The 18,902-nt window shown below is 63.8% G+C and overlaps 1 protein-coding gene across 2 annotated transcripts; it reads left to right on the top strand.

Moving 5' to 3' along the window:
- Window positions 1-1,782: 1,782 nt before the first annotated feature.
- On the top strand, window positions 1,783-17,998 carry TCF7L1 (transcription factor 7 like 1). 2 transcript variants are annotated; one of them, XM_050983112.1, is made up of 13 exons: window positions 1,796-2,031; window positions 2,110-2,170; window positions 3,048-3,178; window positions 11,899-11,982; window positions 12,502-12,634; window positions 13,208-13,310; window positions 13,564-13,647; window positions 14,154-14,297; window positions 14,719-14,878; window positions 15,385-15,492; window positions 15,949-16,036; window positions 17,544-17,695; window positions 17,915-17,998. In XM_050983112.1, the coding sequence occupies exons 1-13, from the start codon at window positions 1,831-1,833 to the stop codon at window positions 17,954-17,956; spliced, it is 1,491 nt and encodes a 496-aa protein (XP_050839069.1). In that variant the 5' UTR covers window positions 1,796-1,830; the 3' UTR covers window positions 17,957-17,998. The 2 variants fall into 2 exon arrangements, with proteins under 2 accessions (XP_050839070.1, XP_050839069.1); XM_050983113.1 differs by lacking the exons at window positions 17,544-17,695; window positions 17,915-17,998 and adding an exon at window positions 16,104-17,103 and having other exon boundaries at window positions 1,783-2,031.
- Window positions 17,999-18,902: the final 904 nt, after the last annotated feature.

An 18,902-nucleotide genomic window follows, 5' to 3' on the forward strand; every position in this document is an offset into this window, starting at 1 on the left:
CATCCCATGGATCCTACATCCCACAGATCCCCCATCCCACGGAGCCCCCATCCCACGAATCCCCCAATCCCATGGATCCCCCATCCCACGGATCCCCCAATCCCATGGATCCCCCATCCCACGGATCCCCCAATCCCATGGATCCCCCATCCCACGGATCCCCAATCCCATGGATCCCCCATCCCTTCATCCGGCCATGGCCCCCGAACACCAGGTGTCACCCCTGGGTGGATGAAACCCACGGAGGAGGCTCTCCCGTGTCTGTAGGACCCACGGAAATGTTGGGGAACACCCCCAAACTGCAGGGCTGCCTGTTTTAGGATTTAGGAGGTCCTGGGAGGGGAAGTTTTGGGGAGCGCTGGGTGGCACGGGATGTTCACCCCCACCCACGTGTGCCCTGCTGGGAACCAGCCACCTCCTCACGCCTCGAGGGCTCTTCCTGTGTTATTTACGGGAAATATGGGCAAAAACAATGCATAAGGTGACTATTTATATTTTTAGCATCCTGGGACTCACACAGACCCCTGGACACATCCATACCCCTACTCCATGAGCCCCTAAACAAGGAGCAGCCTGGGAAGAAGGGGCAGATGTGAGCTCCCCATTCAGCACGTGGCTGGAAATGTTAATTAAACACAGGGCAATAAAACATCTGGAGGGCTGGGAGCGGGGAAGGGCCAGCCGGCACGACCCCCCGCAGCTGCCTCCTGCTTTTCCTTGGGAATCTTGGGCAGGGGGGACTGGGGTCACCAGCGATTTCGATGGTACAAAAGCCTTTTCATGAAGTATTTCAGGCAAAGCAACTGAAGAACCTTTGTGGCGCAGAGCGAGGGGCTGCCGGGGGGCGGTGGGGGCTGCTGGCCCCGGGGGTCTGGGGGCTGGAGGTGGCTGAGATTGGGGTTCACGGCCAGGCTCTGGGTGATGGCACAGGGACAATGGCTCGGGGATGATGGATTAAACCCGTTTGGTGCCACCCCACCAGCCCTGCAAGCGCCTGCCCCGGGGGAACGAGCCCACCCTGTAAACAAAAAAGGAGAAAAAGGTTTTTTTGGATGAGTCTGTCCCGCGGGCTGGCCGGTCCCATCACGGCAGGACCCTGCTCCCACTGTGGAGAGGGATGGGCACGTCCCCGGAGCATTCCCTGGGGTGGGGGACAGGGGTGGGCTGGGGACACCGCGGGCGGCCAGGGTCCCCCCGGTGGGGTGTGGGCCCCCCTGACCCATGGGGCACCAGACGGGGTGCTGCACCCCGGCAGCACGGGAATGGGGCAGCGAGGGCACCCCGGGAGGGATGGGGCAGCGGAACAGGATGGGGGACAGGGATGGGAGCGCCCAGATGGAGGGGACACCCGGGGCGGGTGGATGGACAGATGGAGGGGACACCCGGGACGGACGGGGGGACCCGGGGCACGAGGGGGACACCAGGGCAGGGCGGGAGGAACGCGGACGGGAAGGGGGGACCGTGAGTGAGCTGAGAACGCTGTGTCAGAAGTGTCACCCCGCGTGGAACGGGGCACCCAGCTGGGACACCCAGGACCAGGAGGGGGAACCCCGCGTGGGGTGAGGGCGGCGCGGACCGGACGGGGAGAGCCCGGACGGGATGGGGGGGCCCCGAACGTGCAGGGAGCCCCGGAGGCGGCGGGACCGAGCGCGGCCCCGGGACCAGTGCGGAGCGGTGCGGGCCCGGCGGGGCGGCGCGAGCCCCTGCCCGGCCCCCGGTGTCGGTTTGCATCCCGGCTCCTCCCCGCCCCGCCGCCCCGCGCATTCCCGACCCTCCGGGCGGTGGCGGCGGCGGCGGCGGGGCCCGGCGGGGCCGGGGCGGGACCCCACGATGCCGCAGCTGGAACCGACGGGGGGAGACGACCTGGGGGCCCCCGACGAGCTCATCGCCTTCCAGGACGAGGGCGAGGAGCAGGACAAGGGCGCGGGGCGCGGCTCGGCCCACGGGGACCTGGACGAGCTCAAGTCCTCGCTGGTCAGCGAGACCGAGAACCGGGGGGGCCCCGGCCCCGTGGTCGGCCCCGGCCCCGAGGTGAGGCGAGGGGCGGCGGGGAGCCGGGGGGAGGCGCCCCCCGCCCGGCCCCGCTCCGCTCACCGCCTCTCCCCGCAGGCGGAGCGGCCCCCGCCGCCCCGGGAAAGTTTCCAGAAGCCGCGGGACTCTCTGGCAGAAGGTACCGGACCCCCCCTCCCGGCGCCCCCCCGCTCCCCGCCGCATCCCCCGGGACCCGCCGACACTTCCCAACTTCTTTGTTTCCGCCCCCGGCTGCGGGCGGGACCCCTTGTGTCCCCCCCCGTCTCCGCTCTCCGTGTTCTCCGCTCCTCCCCAGGTGTCCCCCCAGGGCCGTGTCCTCACCCCCGTGTGTCCCCCCCGTGTCCCGCTCCCCCCGGGTTCCTCTCCCTGGTGTCTTCACCCCCTCCCCCAATTCCCCCCTCCGTGTACTCGCCCCCCCCCCCCCCCCGTGTGCCCACCCGCCGTGTCCCCCAGTTCAGCTCCCGTGTCCCCTCTCCCACCCCCGCCCCGGTAACCGGCCCCGGCCGCTTCCCGGGGATGGATCGGTGCCCCCCGTGGCTCCACGGAGCAGAGGGCTCGGGACGCCCCCGGGGCCGGCTCCGTTAGGGTGTGACCGGCACCGGGACCCGGGACTGCCCCCCTCAGCCGCGATCCCCGTCCCCAGCGGCAGGGACCCCCCAGAAGAACCAGGGAGACCCCCAAGGGACCCCTCCAGGATCCTCCAAAGACCCCCCTGAGGGACTTGGGCACCCCCAGAGGGACGTACCCAGGTGCCCCCCAAGTAGAAACCCCTAGAAAATCAAGGACCCCCCCCCAGCGACTTGCGCTCCCCAGAGGGACCCACCCACCCTCCATGAGAACCATGGACCCCCCAAAGTTCCTTGGGCGCCCTCCCCCAGGCGGAGACCCCCGGAAGATCCAGGGACCTCCCCCAAGGGACTTGGGCATCCCCCGAGGGGCTCCCGGGCCCCCCCCCGCACTCAGCCGTGCGCCCCCCCCCCGCCGCCTCCTGACGCCCCCCTTCCTTCTCTCCCCAGTGGTCAGACGACAGCAGGATGGGGCTTTCTTCAAGGGCCCCCCGTACCCCGGCTACCCCTTCCTGATGCTCCCGGAGCTGGGCAGCCCCTACCTCGCCAACGGAGCCCTCTCCCCCGGCGGAGCCCGCACCGTAAGTGCCCCCCCGGACCCTCCCCAGCCTCTCCTCACCTTTTGCGGGTGCTCAGACCCCCCTAAGCCTCACAGCCCGTCCTGCTGGAAAGCGACCGCCTGATGCTAAAGGAAAAAACCCGAGACATTTGGTTTATTTCTTTTATTTTTGGCTCACTTCGCCCCTTTTGGGGGGGAGCTTTGAAGGGGGTGGGGAGTTTGGGGGGGCTTCGCTCCGGGGGACCCGCCCCGAAACCTGACCCTGAGCTGCTGCTTTTCTCATTTAAAAGGGTTTTAAAGCCGTTAATGGGCCAACATTGGCCGCGGGGGGAGAAGTGATTAAGCAAATTGAGCGAGAACTGGGGGGGGGTGGGAGAGGAGGAGCGACCCCCTCCCCTCAGCAGAATCCCTCGACCCCCAAACCATCCCGCTCAACCTCTTGGGCAGCATCCCGAAGTAATTTGGGGGATGTGGAGGTGTTTTAGGAGCACAAGGTGCTCCTGCAGGGCCATCTGGGAGGAATTCTCAGCCCTCCGGGGTCCCGAGCCTCCGGGGGGAGCGATGCTGACAGTGGGACCCCCACCTCGCTCCCGATTGTCCAGGTGTATTCCTCGCTCCGGCGATGCTTTTCCACGTTATTCCTCCGGATCCGTAGGGAACTGTGTTCCCATGTGGAACCTACATGGGATAACAATGTTAATAATGGCTGGAAATCCCGGAACCCGGCTGGTTCGCCTGGAGGGTTTTCCGTATTTTCAGTGTTTTCCTACTTTTGCTTTCCTGGAAGCAACTGGCTGGAGGGGCGTGAAGTGCAAATCCCGGGATGGGGAGGGCAGATCAGCCAGTTATCCCGGCGTTTTGCCGGCGGCTGGATAAACGTTGTATTCCCAATTTGTCACTCTTGGGATTATGAGGTTTTGGGGATGAAGCACGACTGACCGCGATGCCAAACACTGGCGAGGAATCCGGGATAATGAGAAGGGATTGGGCTTGGGATCCGTCACAAGCGGCCACTAACGATGATTTAATGAATCCCAGAAAGGGGATTAATTAACAGGGGCTGGAGCGGGTGTCGCCTCCCGGATGTTTCAGGGGGAGGACTGGGGTTGGGAGAGCGTGGATTTGGGCTGAATTCCGACAGGATGGGGCCTCCAGTTAGTGAGGGGTGTGGGGGGGAACTGGGAATGCTGGGGGTGGGCTGGGTGAGGTTTGTGATGCTCTGGATCCCACGGCCACTCGTGCACAGGGAGCAGCTGAGCTCTGTGCCCAGCACCAAGCCCCCTTCCCACGGCATGGCAGCACAGGGATCCCCCAGATCCCAGGATGGCATCGTGCCCCTGCACGGGCACAGTGTCCCCAGTCCCAGACTGGATCCATCTGGGCACAGCAACCCTGATCCCTGACCAGACCCAGCAAGGCTCAACATCCTCAATCAAACAGAAGACTGCGGGACGGAGCGTCCTTGGTCCTGGTCTGGATCCAGCCGGGCACAGCACCTGTGGTCCTGTGCAGCATCCTCACTGCCACACCAGAGCCTGCTGGCACAGCGTGCTTCAGCTCCTCTTGGATCCTGTTCCTGATCCATCCAGGCTTCAGCTCCTCTTGGATCCTGTTCCTGATCCATCCAGGCAGCCCTGACCCCGTCCTGAATCCCTCTGGGCACAGCACCCTGGATCTGACCCTGGATCCATGCAGGCTCAGGCTCCTCAATCCACACTGCAGCCTTCTGGGAACAGAATCCTCGATGGAGCTGGACACAGCCCCTGGAAACACCCAGGCACAGCTTCCCAGCCCTCTGCTGGACACAGCCCCTGATCCCTCCTGGAAACACCCGGGCACAGCGGGACACAGCCCCTGATCCCTCCTGGAAACACCCGGGCACAGCCTCCCAGCCCTCTGCTGGACACAGCCCCCCAATCCCCTCTGGATCCAGCCCTGCAGCACCGAGCTCCAAACCCGCCTCCCACCCTCTGGATGAGCCTGGGCCCGCGGAGCTCGGGGTGGCAGAGGCACAGGCTGCCTTGGGAACCATCTCCCCCTTCTTGCCTTGTCGTGGCCCCGCGTTGGAGGGAAGGAGCTGGTCTGCAGGACCCAGCCTCGTGTTTCGCAGCCAGGTGCTGTGGATTGAAGGGAGAAGAAGATTTTAGGAGAAGAAACCCAAACCCCAAATAATCCCCAGGGCCGGGAGGTGCTCCAGGAAGGTGGTGGATCCTGGGCATGGATGAGTCTGCAGGTGCCAGGACTGATCTGACAAACGCTGGAGGATTTATTTTGGAACACCGGGCATTCTGCATTTCTCCACTCCAAAATCTTTAGAAATCTGGGATGTCTGTGGAAATCTGGGAAATGTTTAGGAATCTGGTTAGACAGTGCCTTCCCTCGCTCCAAACCAGGAGAAGTCACAGCCCTGTGCCAGCCCACCAAGCTCCAATGGATGGATGCTCCTGCTCTTCAACCTGTGTGAATTCTCTTTGCTCCTGGGTTACTTCCAAATGGGATCCTGGGATTTGGGACGTCTCCATGGTCCCAGCATCACTTTCCTGGAAGTTTCTGTCCAGGGAGAATTTTTGGGGCTCTGCTTTGCTGGTGAAGGAATTTGTTGGAATCTAACGATGGCATTGTTCGGAGCAGAGATTCTGCCTGGTTTTCCTCGTGGGAATCAGGAGCTGGGCACCTGTGAGGCTGCGTTTGGCTCCTTGGGATCATCCCCAACAACACAAAGGTCTCCAGGGTGGATGGAGAGGAAATGCTCTGGATGGGTGGATGCAAATCCCTGTTGCTGTGGTGCCGGATCCATTCCATCAGGATGGTGTGGAGTTGAGGGGTTTTACCCCAAACCCAGAATGAGAGGGATCCATACGGGGTAAAACCTCATCCCAGCATCTTCCTCCTGCTTGGGAAGAGGATGGGAACCAGGCACGGAGCAGCGAAGCCGAGACCATGCGCAGGATTGGCACTATTCCCAAAAAAAAACAGTTTAACCCCAGGAATTCGAGTCTGGAGGCGAGGATTTAAATAAATCCAAACCTTCCTCGGGCGTGGAATTCCATCCAAACAGCTCTCCCGACGCCATGCCGGTGTAATTAATGCACCTCGGTGTAATTAATGCGCCTCGGCAGGCTGCGATCCCAAAATAAATGAGGGAAAAATCCATAACCTGGACTTATTCCGGCTTTTTTTGCGCCACTCCTGCGATGAATTCCCGAGGATACAGAGCCCTATCTGTCTCCTAAAGAAAATAGATCCTTAACTGCGCTGCTGCCAAGGAAAATGATTAAAATACGGATTTTTGGCAGGGAAAAGGGCTGCTCCAAAAACCGGGCGGGTCTTGCTGGCGGTTCTGGCAGAGCCTGGAGGGATTTTGGCATTGGGATGCGGATGGAGGTGTTGGAATGGGGGATTTTTCTGGCGTGGGGGCTCGCTCGATGCTCAGCCTCCTGGGACCACGGCAGTTCCTCCTTCCTGCTGCACTAATTCGGGATTTTCTGGTTTATTTGGGATTTGCCCCCCATCAGCGCCGCCTTCCTTCCCCACCTGGTAAATATTAAGGAAAAACCCTGTTTTTTCCCACTCTTCTTTGGCCTGTCCTGTTGCTCTGTGCAGCTGCTGGGCTGATCCAGCCCTTGCCGGCCCTGAGCCCTCCCCGTGCCTCAGTTTCCCTCCTCCCAGGCTCTCCCGCCCGCTCTGCAGCGCTGCCGCACACAATGGCCCCTTTATCCCGCTCCTTAATTATGCTCTTCGGCTAATTACCCTGCGGGCGGAGTTTGCAGACCTACAGGAGGTTTCCACTCCCCCCCCCCCCGCCCCCCAGATCTCCCTCCTCCCTCCTTTTCTAACACGATTCCCAAATTAAAGCGATGAAGTAAGTGCTCGGGGCGCCTCTGCTCAGCCCTGGGATTGTTCCGGGACTGAGGCGCATTCATCATCCTTCTGGAATTCCCAGCAGCTGCTTTTCATTAGTTTTCCTTCCTTGAAGTCGCAGGCGGGAGCTTGGGAGGGAAGAGGAACCTGGGGGGAAGTGCCCGGTGCATCCTGGATGGAGGAAGAGGAGGGATAAGGGAAGAAGGGTCGGGAGCGGGAGCGGCTCTGTTGTGTTCCTCTGGGAGTTTAGGGAAGGGGACGGAGGTGGGAAGGCTCCCCGAGGAGGAGGGGGAGGGCTGATGTGCCCCTTCCCAGTTTGCCTCTCTTCTGGTGGTTTTTTGGCGAGGATTTCACCCTGTGTGTTCAGCCCGGGGATCGCTGGGGACGCTGGGGATCGCTGGGGACCCCTGGGGATGCTGGGGATCCCTGGGGACGCTGCTCAGGGCTTGGCAGAGGGCAGGGAGGGGCAGCACGGGGAGCTGGCTGTGCTGGTGTCACCTCCAGGGGCTCAGGGACAGGAGCTGGCTGTGCTGGTGTCACCTCCAGGGGCTGTGGGACAGGAGCTGGCTGTGCTGGTGTCTCTCAGCTCCAGGGGCTGTGGGACAGGAGCTGGCTGTGCTGGTGTCACCTCCAGGGGCTCAGGGACAGGAGCTGGCTGTGCTGGTGTCACCTCCAGGGGCTGTGGGACAGGAGCTGGCTGTGCTGGTGTCTCTCAGCTCCAGGGGCTGTGGGACAGGAGCTGGCTGTGCTGGTGTCACCTCCAGGGGCTGTGGGACACAGAGGTGGCTGTGCTGGTGCCAGCCCAGCCCGAGGATGCTCTGGTGGCTCGGGGACAGGGTGGTTGGTGCCAGGGCAGGCTGAGCCTGCTGCTCCCACTGGGATCCCCAGGAGGATTCAGGACATGAATGGATCCATTCAGGTCTGGGAGCTGCAGACAAGGGCCTGGGCCAGCAGCAGGGTTTGGGGTCACTGGGTGTGGGGACCATCCCACCCCATCCCACCCCACCCCACCCCACCTTCCTCTGGGACCCAGCTGTCCCTCAGATGCCACCAGTGTCTCCAGGGTGGGGACATGGGATCTGTGGGTGGGGATCAGGCTGCACAGGTGCCACTTCTCCAAGCTCATCCCAAACTGAGGTTTTTTGGGTTTTTTTACTTATTTTTCATCTCCCAGCCACTTTTCCCACCTTCCCATCCCCGCCCCAGTGGCATTTCCCTCTGGTGTCTGTGGCTGTGATGGGAATGGACAATCACCTGTTGTTAGGGTGTCACAACCCATCGTTCCCAGCCCAAATCCCTGTCCCCAGCTGGGACCCCCTTTGCCTGGCTGGTGTCACCAAAGATGCCAGAAGGGCACGTGGAGATGGCACCTGCACCAACCCCATGCCAGCCTGCAGAAACCCTGAGTCCTGCAGGGAAAATAACTCTTATTTGGGGGAGTTTCTGGGGTTCTCCCTGGGATGTCAGGGTGCAGGAGACCCTCCCAGAAGTCTCCTGGCTGGAGTTTGTCATCCTGGTGCTCATGGGCAACATCTGGAGGAGATTATTTGGCTGGGAAGCGAATGGATGGCGGGGGTGGGGAGAGATTTATGTCTCCTTGCCCGGGCTGTAAATCCAGCTGTAATTGGGATTTCTGCCTCCCCAGTTATCCCAGGGAATGCAGCAGCTGTGGGGCCAGGATGCTCCTGGCTCTGCTCCCTGGTTGTTGGCACTGGGGAGGTTTGTTGGGCTGTGAAGGACACCCTGTCCTGCCTCAGGAAGGTGACACCAGGTCCCCACCTTCCCCTCTCCTTTTCCCCCTTCCCAGGCCCTTTTCCCCCAGTTTGGGGCTTCCCCCAGTCCCCACTGGTGCCACCCCCATTGCAGCCTCCCTGCTGCAGCCCCAGACCCTTCTGCCAGGGCAGGTTTGGGGTTTTTCTCACCTTCTTACACCCGAGCACAAAGTTCTGAGGAACTGGATGATGCATGGAGCCCAGAATCCCCATTTCTCCCAAAAATCACATTCCCTGTCACTCCTGGAGCCAAATTTGGGTGTTTTTTCCCCAAACAAGCCGGTGACACGGCTCAAAGCTGGATCTTGGGGTGCCCTGGGGCTGCAGTGGCCACACCTGGACCAAGATTTTGTTTTTAAACATCCTGCAAACTCCCATTTTCTGCCCTCATGCTTGGCCTGCCCTGTCTGGCCTGGCGTGATTTTGGGATGAATTTTGGGGGAAAAGGGAGCAGAGGCAGGAGGGGGAAGGGCTGTTGGTGATCCTGCAGCTGTGTAAACAGGCTGGGAGTCTGGGGGTCTCTGGAGGGGCTCAGAGCCCTGGGAATTCAGGCTGGGAAGGGGATTGGCGTGGGGGGGTGACCATTCCCTGCCTCCTGCCCTGGGACTCAAGGGTGGATGTTAGATGCCTGTGGGAATCTTCCCAGCTCACCTGGGGGTTTGGGATGGGGTGGAGCACTCACATCCTGGATCACCTGGATCCTCCCCACGGTGGGATCATCTCTGGGCTGGAGCCTCTGCAGGCAAAGGGAGGCTCCTGCCCCAGATGGTCCCAAACAGGGATTTCTGTCCCAAAACGAGGCCCGTGGCACCAAGGCTGAAGCTTTGATCCCAGCAGAGAGGAGCCTGTGCTGGGACAGGGAGCGCTGGGATGAGTTGGAGAGCCTGGAAAGTGGAGCTGTGCTGGGGTGGGTGATGCTGGGACACCTGGACTCCAGCCTGGAAAACCCCTCAGAAACCCCTTTTCACCTGCACAGCAGTGCTGGGGCAGGACAGACGGACACGAGGGGCTGGGACACGCAGCTGGGTGGTGGAACCCTGGGACAGGGTGACAAACTGACACGGGGCATCAGCAGGTGGAGCTGCCAGGAGCTGCAGCCTGGGGTGGGACACGGCAGCAGGGTGTGACCCACGGGGACCTGCAGCCCTGGGACACGCAGGACGTGCCACAGCAGCACCCAGGGTGGGACCCAGGGTGGGACCCAGGCCCAGCCAGCCCCACCAGGGGCTCTTCCCCTTCCCAGGAAAGCAGCACAGCTGGGTTGGTGCCTGGCAGGGGAGGAGGGGTGGAAATCCTCTGGTGAACGCCCCCAGGGGGACATCGGGGATCCCCTGGCCCCTTCTCGGGGGTCTGGGGGCTCCCAGGGGGATGGGCTCCAGCAGGGAAGGGGTTACCCCTGGTTTTAATTGGCTGGTAACGAGGACCCAGGACTGGCTCTAATCTCTCTGGAATGTGACCGATTTTCAACTATTTTCCTCTTTTTTTCCCTGCTGTTTCACAGCTCGGATCCCCGGTGGGGGGACAGTGGGGGCTGTGTCCCAGCTGGAGCCAGGGGATGGCGAGGGGGGGTCACTTTTCCACATCACCACTGAACCGTGAACCAGCTCCCCCCACTCTGTGTATTTTGAAAGAGTCCCCCCCTCTTCCTCCCCTCCCTTCCCCTTCCCCAGGCTCCCGGAGCGGCCTCGAAATGAGAATCAGCCTTTTATCCCCAAGGCTCCCCCGGTGCCATCCCCCTGTCCCCCCCTGTCCCCCCCTGTCCCAACCTGTCCCCGTCCCCTCGCGCCTTCTCCGCTTACAGGGCAGCCCAGAAAGCCCCTCTGTGGTGGGAGGGGGCTGGGCTGGGCTGGGGGGGTCAGGGAGCCCCCTGAGCTGGGCTGGGGGGGTCAGGGAGCCCCCTGAGCTGGGCTGGGGGGGTCAGGGAGCCCCCTGAGCTGGGCTGGGGGGGTCAGGGAGCTCCCTGAGCTGGGCTGGGGGGCACTGAGGGTCTCACCCGGGGCCTCGGCTGGGGACAGCTGGGGGTCCCCAGTGCCACCCCAGTGTGGCTGCAGGGTGGCCCTGGAGCACTTGGGACATTTTGGCTGCCCTGGAGCTGAGGATGAGCTGGGTTTGGAGGGTGCAGCAAGGCTGCCCCTTGGGGAACAGCTCCTCATGCCAGGGAGGGCTGGGGGACAGTGAGCCCAGAGGGGACAGTGAGCCCATGTGTGACAGTGACCCCACGGGGGACAGTGACAGCTGGCAGGTCATGGCCAGCCCACAGGGGACAGTGAACCTGGGGTGACAGTGACCCCACGGGTGACAGTGAGAGCTGGCAGGTGACAGCCAGCCCACGGGAGATGTGGGGCTGGCAGTCACGGTGAGCTCGGGGCCCCCCGCATTCCAGGTGAGCTCCGCTCGGGCTGTGGGGTGTCCCAGCTGCCAGCCCCTGCCAGAGGTGCTGCAGGGGACACTCGGGACACTTTGGGGGTGACAGGAGGCCGAGTGAGGGGGGAGGAACCCCCAGCCCTGGAAGGGTTAATGCTCCCCCAAACTCCTGCTGGGTTTTCCTTCCAGCTGCCTCAGCTCAGGAAGGTTTGTGTTTGGGGAAATTCCTGCAGGCAGCTGCTCCAGCCACATTCCCACATTCTGCAGCCCTGGCATCTCCAGGGACCCTCCCTCCCTCCTGCTGTCCTCGGGAAATGCCTCTGGCCCCCCAGACGCTGCACAAAGCCCCTTTCTTTGGGGGTGCCAGGGAGTGTTAACCCAGAAAGGGAGAAAAACCCCAAAACCTCTTTGCCCATGGGTTGAGGTGTCCTGAGCTGGCTGTGCAGGCGAGGCCAGGGAATATTTTGGGGTCAGTGGGTTGTTTCAGAGCTGGGGAATATTTTGGGATTGGGGGGAAGTTTTGGAGCTGGGGAATCTTTTGGGAATAGGGTTATTTTGGAGGGCTGTAGGGATGTTTTGGGATGTTTCAGGGTTGGGGGTGTTTTGGGGTCAGAGGGTGTTTGAGGCCAGGGCTGGGGTGGTTTTGGGGCCGGGGGTGTCTCAGGCCCGGTGCAGTGTCTGGGGCAGGGTTTTGGGGCCAGGGCTGTGTCAGGTTCCTGGAGGGCAGTGTCCATCCCTCCCGCAGTACCTGCAGATGAAGTGGCCGCTGCTGGACGTGCCGGCCGGGGCCACGCTCAAGGACAGCCGCTCGCCCTCGCCCGCCCACCTGGTGAGAGCAGCCCCAGCCCCGGGGGGTTCCCAGCACCCCCCTGCTCCTGCCAGTGATCCTCTCCCATGCCATGGGGAATTCGGGAGTGGTTTGGGCTGGGGAGGGGTCCTAAAGAGCAGAGGGGGCAGGGACACCGTCCCTGGGGCAGGGGCACCTTCCCTGGGGCAGGGACACCGTCCCTGGGGCAGGGGCACCGTCCCTGGGGCAGGGGCACCTTCCTTGGGGCAGGGACACCGTCCCTGGGGCAGGGGCACCGTCCCTGGGGCAGGGGCACCGTCCCTGGGGCAGGGACACCTTCCCTGGGGCAGGGACATGGTCACTGGGGCAGGGGCACCTTCCCTGGGGCAGGGACACGGTCACTGGGGCAGGGACACCGTCTGTGGCACAGGGGCACCTTCCCTGGGGCAGGGACACCTTCCCTGGGGCAGCTGCGGGGCCGGTGGGGTGCCGTGGCCGTGCTGCCCCACTGCCCAGGGGCTGTTGCCGTGGGGTGAGCCCTGCCACACGCTCTGCCCACAGTCCAACAAGGTGCCCGTGGTGCAGCACGCCCATCACATGCACCCCCTGACGCCGCTCATCACCTACAGCAGCGAGCCCTTCCCGCCGGGGTCACCGCCCGGCCACCTGTCCCCAGAGATCGACCCCAAAACGGGTGAGTGGGGCTGGGGGACACCTGGGGGACACCTGGGGGCGAGCGGGGCTGGGGGGCACCTGGGGGACACCTGGGGGCGAGCGGGGCTGGGGGACACCTGGGGGACACCTGGGGGCGAGCGGGGCTGGGGGACACCTGGGGGACACCTGGGGGCGAGCGGGGCTGGGGGGCACCTGGGGGACACCTGGGGGTGAGCGGGGCTGGGGGACACCTTGGGGACACCTGGGGGCGAGCGGGGCTGGGGGAGCAGGGCAATGGGCTGGGAACAAGGGGCTCTCCCATGGATGCTGCCTCTGCCTCTCACCCCAGTCTGGGAGGGGGCTGGGGGTGCAGCCAGGGACCGGGGGGTCCTTGCCCAGTGACAGCTCGGGCTGGGGTGTGGGGATCCCCCAGGGCTCTGCTGGGGCTGTCTCGGCTCTGCCCAGCCTGGGTGAGGGGTGCTGAGGGGTGCTCAGAGGGGGGAGGTGCTCAAAAAGGGGATCTGGGGTGCTCAAGGGAAAGGTGCTGGAGGGCACGGGGGGCTCCTTGGCTGCCGTGCCCCTGTTCTGACCCCCCTCCCTCTGCCCCTCACAGGGATCCCACGGCCGCCGCACCCCCCCGAGCTGCCCCCCTACTACCCGCTGTCACCTGGAGCCGTGGGGCAGCTGCCACACCCGCTGGGCTGGCTCGTGCCACAGTAAGGACGGGCTGACCCTGGCACGGGACCCTGGGAGGCTCGCTGAGACCCTCCTCCTCCTCCTCCTCCTGCTGCTGCTCCATCCACTTCTCCTGCAGGCTCAGCAGGATGCTGCAGGCTCCTGGCGGGGTGGGAAGGGAGGGGCTCCCTGCAGCTGGAAAACTTGGGAATCTTGCAGATGGAAAGACCAGTCCAAGGGTGCCCATGGAATGGAAAGGGATCTTTTTTCCCCCTGAAATTGGTGTTTTTGTAGGCAAGGACAGCCCGTGTACTCCATTCCTGCTGGTGGCTTCCGGCACCCGTACCCCGCCCTGGCCATGAACGCCTCCATGTCCAGGTGGGTCTCGGCAGGGGAGGGACCCTCAGGGCCACCCCCGAGCTGGCACTGGCTTTGGGACTCTTGGCTGCACACAGAGCCTGGGCACAGACCAGTCCCAGGCGGCTGAAAATGCCCCTGGAGGGCGTGGCTGGTCCCCAGGGGTGGGGGAGTGGGGACATCCCATGGGCTCAGGGCATGGCTGGGGCTGGACCAGTGTCACCATCTCAAAGCTGGGCTGGGACCTGGGGGCTTTCAGGTGGACTCAGGGTGTTCAGCATGGCTTTGGGGAGTGCAGAGAGGATTTGGGGTCTCTAGGTTGGATTTGGGGTCTCTAGGGTGGGTTGGGGTCTCTAGGGTGGGCTGGGGTTCCAGCACGGTTTCGGGGTTTCCAGTGTGCCTTTGGGGCTCCAGCCCATTCTCAGCCTTTCCAGCTCAGCTGGGTTAGGGCAGGTGGTCTCTGAGCCCGGGAGGTTCTGGGGGGTCCCTGGCTGCCGTGCCCACCCCGCTGTCTGTGCCCCCTGCAGTTTGATGTCCAGCCGCTTCTCCCCGCACATGGTGCCACCGCCCGCGCACGGGCTGCACCCCTCGGGCATCCCCCACCCCACCATCGTCTCCCCCATCGTCAAGCAGGAGCCCTCCCAGCCCAGCTCCAGCCCTGCAGGCAGCTCGTGAGTGGGGGGAATGGGAGGGGGGCTGCTCCCGGGGGTCCCGACCCCCCATCCCGGGGGCTGCTCCCGGGGGTCCCGACCCCCCATCCCGGGGGCTGCTCCCGGGGGTCCCGACCCCCCATCCCGGGGGCTGCTCCCGGGGGTCCCGACCCCCCATCCCGGGGGCTGCTCCCGGGGGTCCTGACCCCCCATCCGGGGGCTGCTCCCGGGGGTCCCGACCCCCATCCCGGGGGCTGCTCCCGGGGGTCCCGACCCCCCATCCCGGGGGCTGCTCCCGGGGGTCCCGACCCCCCATCCCGGGGGCTGCTCCCGGGGGTCCCGACCCCCCATCCCGGGGGCTGCTCCCGGGGGTCCCGACCCCCCCCATCCCGGGGGCTGCTCCCGGGGGTCCTGACCCCCGTCCCGCTCCCTCCCACGGCAGGAAATCGCCCGTGGCGGTGAAGAAGGAGGAGGAGAAGAAGCCCCACATCAAGAAGCCTCTGAACGCCTTCATGCTGTACATGAAGGAGATGAGGGCCAAGGTGGTGGCCGAGTGCACCCTGAAGGAGAGCGCGGCCATCAACCAGATCCTGGGCCGGCGGGTACGGGGGCACCCCAGGCACCCTGCAGAGCCCACACCTGGGCACTGCCAGTCTAGGAACCCTTCCGAGCCCCTGGGTCAGCCCCCACACCTGGGCACTGCCAGCCCAGGGAGCTCCTGGTGACCTGGGATGGGGAGGGATGGAGCCTGCAGCCCAGGGCAGCAGGAGCTCAGGGTCAGCAGTGGGGATTTGGGGATTCCAGCCACCTCTGGAGTTTCCAGTGCGTGGCTTTGAGGTCTCCAGCATAGCTCTGGGCATCCTCGCAGGTAACTGGGTTTTCCTGGTGTGCATTTGGGGTCTCTAGCCTGGTTCTGGGGTCTCCAGTGTGGATCTGGGGGTTCCCAGAGTGGCTCTGGGGTCTCTAGTGTGGGTTTAGGGGTCCCCAGCGTGGCTCTGGGGTCCCCAGCGTGGCTCTGGGGGTTCCTGGGGTGGCTCTGGGGGTTCCTGGGGTGGCTCTGGGGGTTCCTGGGGTGGCTCTGGGGTCCCCAGCGTGCTCTGCCCCGCAGTGGCACTCGCTCTCACGGGAGGAGCAGGCCAAGTACTACGAGCTGGCGCGGAAGGAGCGGCAGCTGCACTCGCAGCTCTACCCGACCTGGTCGGCGCGGGACAACTACGTACGTGTGGCCCTGTGTGCCCCCAGCCCCTTCCTGGGCTCTGGCTGCTGGGGAGGGGGCTGCCTGTGCTCGGGGGCAGAGTTTGGGGTGCTGGGAGGGGGCTGGCTGTGCTCGGGGGCAGAGTTTGGGGTGCTGGGAGGGGGCTGGCTGTGCTCGGGGCAGAGTTTGGGGTGCTGGGAGGGGGCTGGCTGTGCTCGGGGGCAGAGTTTGGGGTGCTGGGAGGGGGCTGGCTGTGCTCGGGGGCAGAGTTTGGGGGGCTGGGATGGGGCTGGCTGTGCTCGGGGGCAGAGTTTGGGGTGCTGGGATGGGGCTGGCTGTGCTCGGGGGCAGAGTTTGGGGTGCTGGGGCAGCGGGTGACGGTGCCGAGCCCTCCACGTGCCCTGCCAGCCGTGTTTCCCCCCCAGCACCCCCGTGGCGGCCGGGAGCCGCGGGAGGAGCTGAAGCTCTCTTTTCCAGGGCAAGAAGAAGAAGCGGAAGCGCGAGAAGCTGGCCCAGCAGCAGCAGCAGCAGCAGCAGCAGCAGCAGCAGAGCCACGAGGCCGACGGTGAGTGCCCCCCGCCCGCGGCCCCCCGCGCCGCGCCGCGCCCCTCACGCCGTGCCTGTCCCCGCAGGCTCCCTGCCCGCCAAGAGCAAGAAGCCCTGCGTGCCCTACCTGCCGGCCGAGAAGCCGTGCCCCAGCCCGGCCTCGTCCCACGGCAGCATGCTGGACTCGCCGGCCACGCCGTCGGCCGCGCTGGCCTCGCCGGCCGCGCCGGCCGCCACGCACTCGGAGCAGGCCCAGCCGCTCTCGCTCACCACCAAGCCCGAGGCCAGGGCCCAGCTCGCCGTCCTCGCCAGCAAAGCCTCCTCCTCCTCCTCCTCCTCCTCCTCCTCCTCCTCGCTGCTCTCCAGGCCCGTCCCCTTTGCCTCGGGGACCCCCCCGGCCCTGCTGGCCGCCCCCGGTGCCGTGCCGGCCGCCCTGGCCGTGCTGCAGACGCAGCCGCTGTCCCTGGTCACCAAACCTGCTGACTGAGGACACCCCGGCCCTCCCGTCCTCCTCCCCACCCCGTCCCCTCCCCGCTGTACATTGCAGAAGCCACAATCAAGATTCAAACGCAGCCAAAACCATTATTGGTCAATATTTGACCCTTTCTGAACTCTTTGGGAGCGGGCTCTGGAGGAAGGGGCTTTCTGCTCAGAGCTGCTGCCTGCAGTCAACCTAAAGACTGTTTTTATTAAAAAAAGGAGAAAAAAAAAAGGAAAAAAAATGGAATAGACCCTCCAGAAGGTGCCGCCGGTGGGGATCTCTGAGGGAGGAGCTGAGTGCCCATCGCTGCCGTGGGGCACTGGATGGACCCTCACGGTGGTGCCAGCGCCAAACACGGCAGGTGTGGACTGGAACTGGCACTCCATCCCAGATCCAGGAGCAGGAACGCCTCCAGCTGCTCCCAAATCCTGCTCCCGTCGCCAGCCCTGTCCTGGCACGGAGCTGGTCCTGCCCCGGGGATGCAGCTCCTGCCCGCCGCCGTGCCGGGCTGGGCAGGGTCTGGGGCTGAGCCCTGGGAGGGGTTGTGTTTTTATCACCTCAAAATCCTGTTATTTTTCACAAAAGGAAATAAAACTACAGCTGCAGCTCGCGGTGTGAGTGTGGTCTGTGTGGGAAGCCACTTCTCTGCCACCTCCCTGGGGAATACCTCGGGATGGAATTCCAGTCCTGCTCCCGAGGTCCAGCGCCCCTGAACACCTCTGGCCATGGGCTCAGCGGGGTTTTGGGGTGTCCACCAACAGGGTACAGCTTGCTGGAGTTACCCAGGACACGGGGGGTTGGTGAACCAGTGCCCGAGAAGCCGGGGACTGGGAGCTACTGGTGTGTACTGGGTGCTCTGGGCCTGCCTCTTCCAAACCGGGCATGAAAAAGGACCTGCAGAAAACAAACCCGATGGATTTTCAACCCATTTGGAGTCCTCAGTCAGTTCAGCACTTGGGTGTGTCAGGACTCTTGCCTTTCCTTCTATTCCAGCAGGAAAACCCCCAGCTTTCCCCTGGAACTCACAATTTTGTCTCTCTTGCAGGCTGTCCTGGAGCTGCACCTGCCTGGAGCGAATTTACGGGTTCACAGCCCTGCTCCATCCCCCCTGGGAGTTCCTGCCCTGCTGCTGCCTCCCAGGCCAGCCTGGCTGCTCTCTGCCTGCGCTCACCTTTGTTTTGGGGACACCAAGGATGGGTGAGCCTGTCTGCAGCTGCGGGGTCTGGTGGGACCTTGGTGCACTGGGGGGATCAGTGACACGTTTCCCCCTGCTGTGACACGTCTCCTGTCCTTCCATGCTGAGAAGCCACCAGGGGAGTGTTTGTAAGGAGGTGGAGCAGCAGCAGGCACCTGTCTGCAGGTAGAGGGGAAAGGGAACCTCACGGGGACTGAGGAGGCTCTGTCTGTGTTTTCCAGATGTTGGCATCCATATCTGCAGCAGAAAACACCTGGATTTGAGGATTTTCATACCAGAGCGGGGCAAAACTACAAAAACTCACACCTGAACCAGGCCCCAAGCAGGGGCCCTGAGGTGAGCCCTGGGGACACACCTGGGGCCAGCTCCAAACCCTTGTGGAAGCTCCTGATGCCTTTGCAAGCGGCAGTGGCACCTCCAGCAGGAGTGTGGCCACCTTGTCCAGCTCAGGACCATCACGTGGGCAGCTGGAATTGCCAGCTTGGAGCACCCCAAGCTGCCAGAGCCAGGCTGGGAGCGTGAGCAGCTCTGGGGTGCCACCAAAGCCCCCTCGTGCCCACACCCAGGTCGGGGAGGTGCTGCCGTTCCACACTCCAAATTACTCAGATTTCTTGCTTTCCGAGAGGAAAACCTGTGTGAATTCTGGCCTGGAGCAGGGCTGCTGCAGGGGAGGACAGCCACGTGTCACACAGCCAGGGCCGAGGGGATTAGGGTGTCACCCAGAGCGTGCCTGGCCATCGCCTGAAAAGAGCCAAAACGGAGCTTTTTTGAGAGAAACTGTTCCAAGAAAGTGGTTTTTGGTGAGGAGGAGGCTCAGCCCCGCTCTCCCCAGCACCAGCAGCAGGCTGTGGACAAGCAGCCCCTTGAATTGGATTTCATGGGGCATTAGGGGCATGGAGAGACCTGTCACAAGGATTAAACCCCAGCCAGAGCCAGACAGCTCCCAGCAGATGTTGGGCTTCAGCAGGAGAATATTCCTTTGTTTGACTCACTGTTTTCCCATACGGAAGAGGAACATCTGTTCCCAGCCCTGGTGGTGCTCGGGAGCTGGGCAGGCTGGGAACAGGTTAGGGTTAGGGTTAGGTGTCCCTGCCATGGCAGGGGGGTGGAACAAGGTGACCTCAAAGATTCCATCCAGCCCAAACCATTTCCTGATTGCATGACAAGGTCAGGAACCTTCCAGAGCTGGCCGGGCCCCCTCGGGCACTG

The sequence above is a fragment of the Serinus canaria genome, chromosome 22 (assembly GCF_022539315.1).
Source record: "Serinus canaria isolate serCan28SL12 chromosome 22, serCan2020, whole genome shotgun sequence".
NCBI lineage: Eukaryota > Metazoa > Chordata > Aves > Passeriformes > Fringillidae > Serinus > Serinus canaria.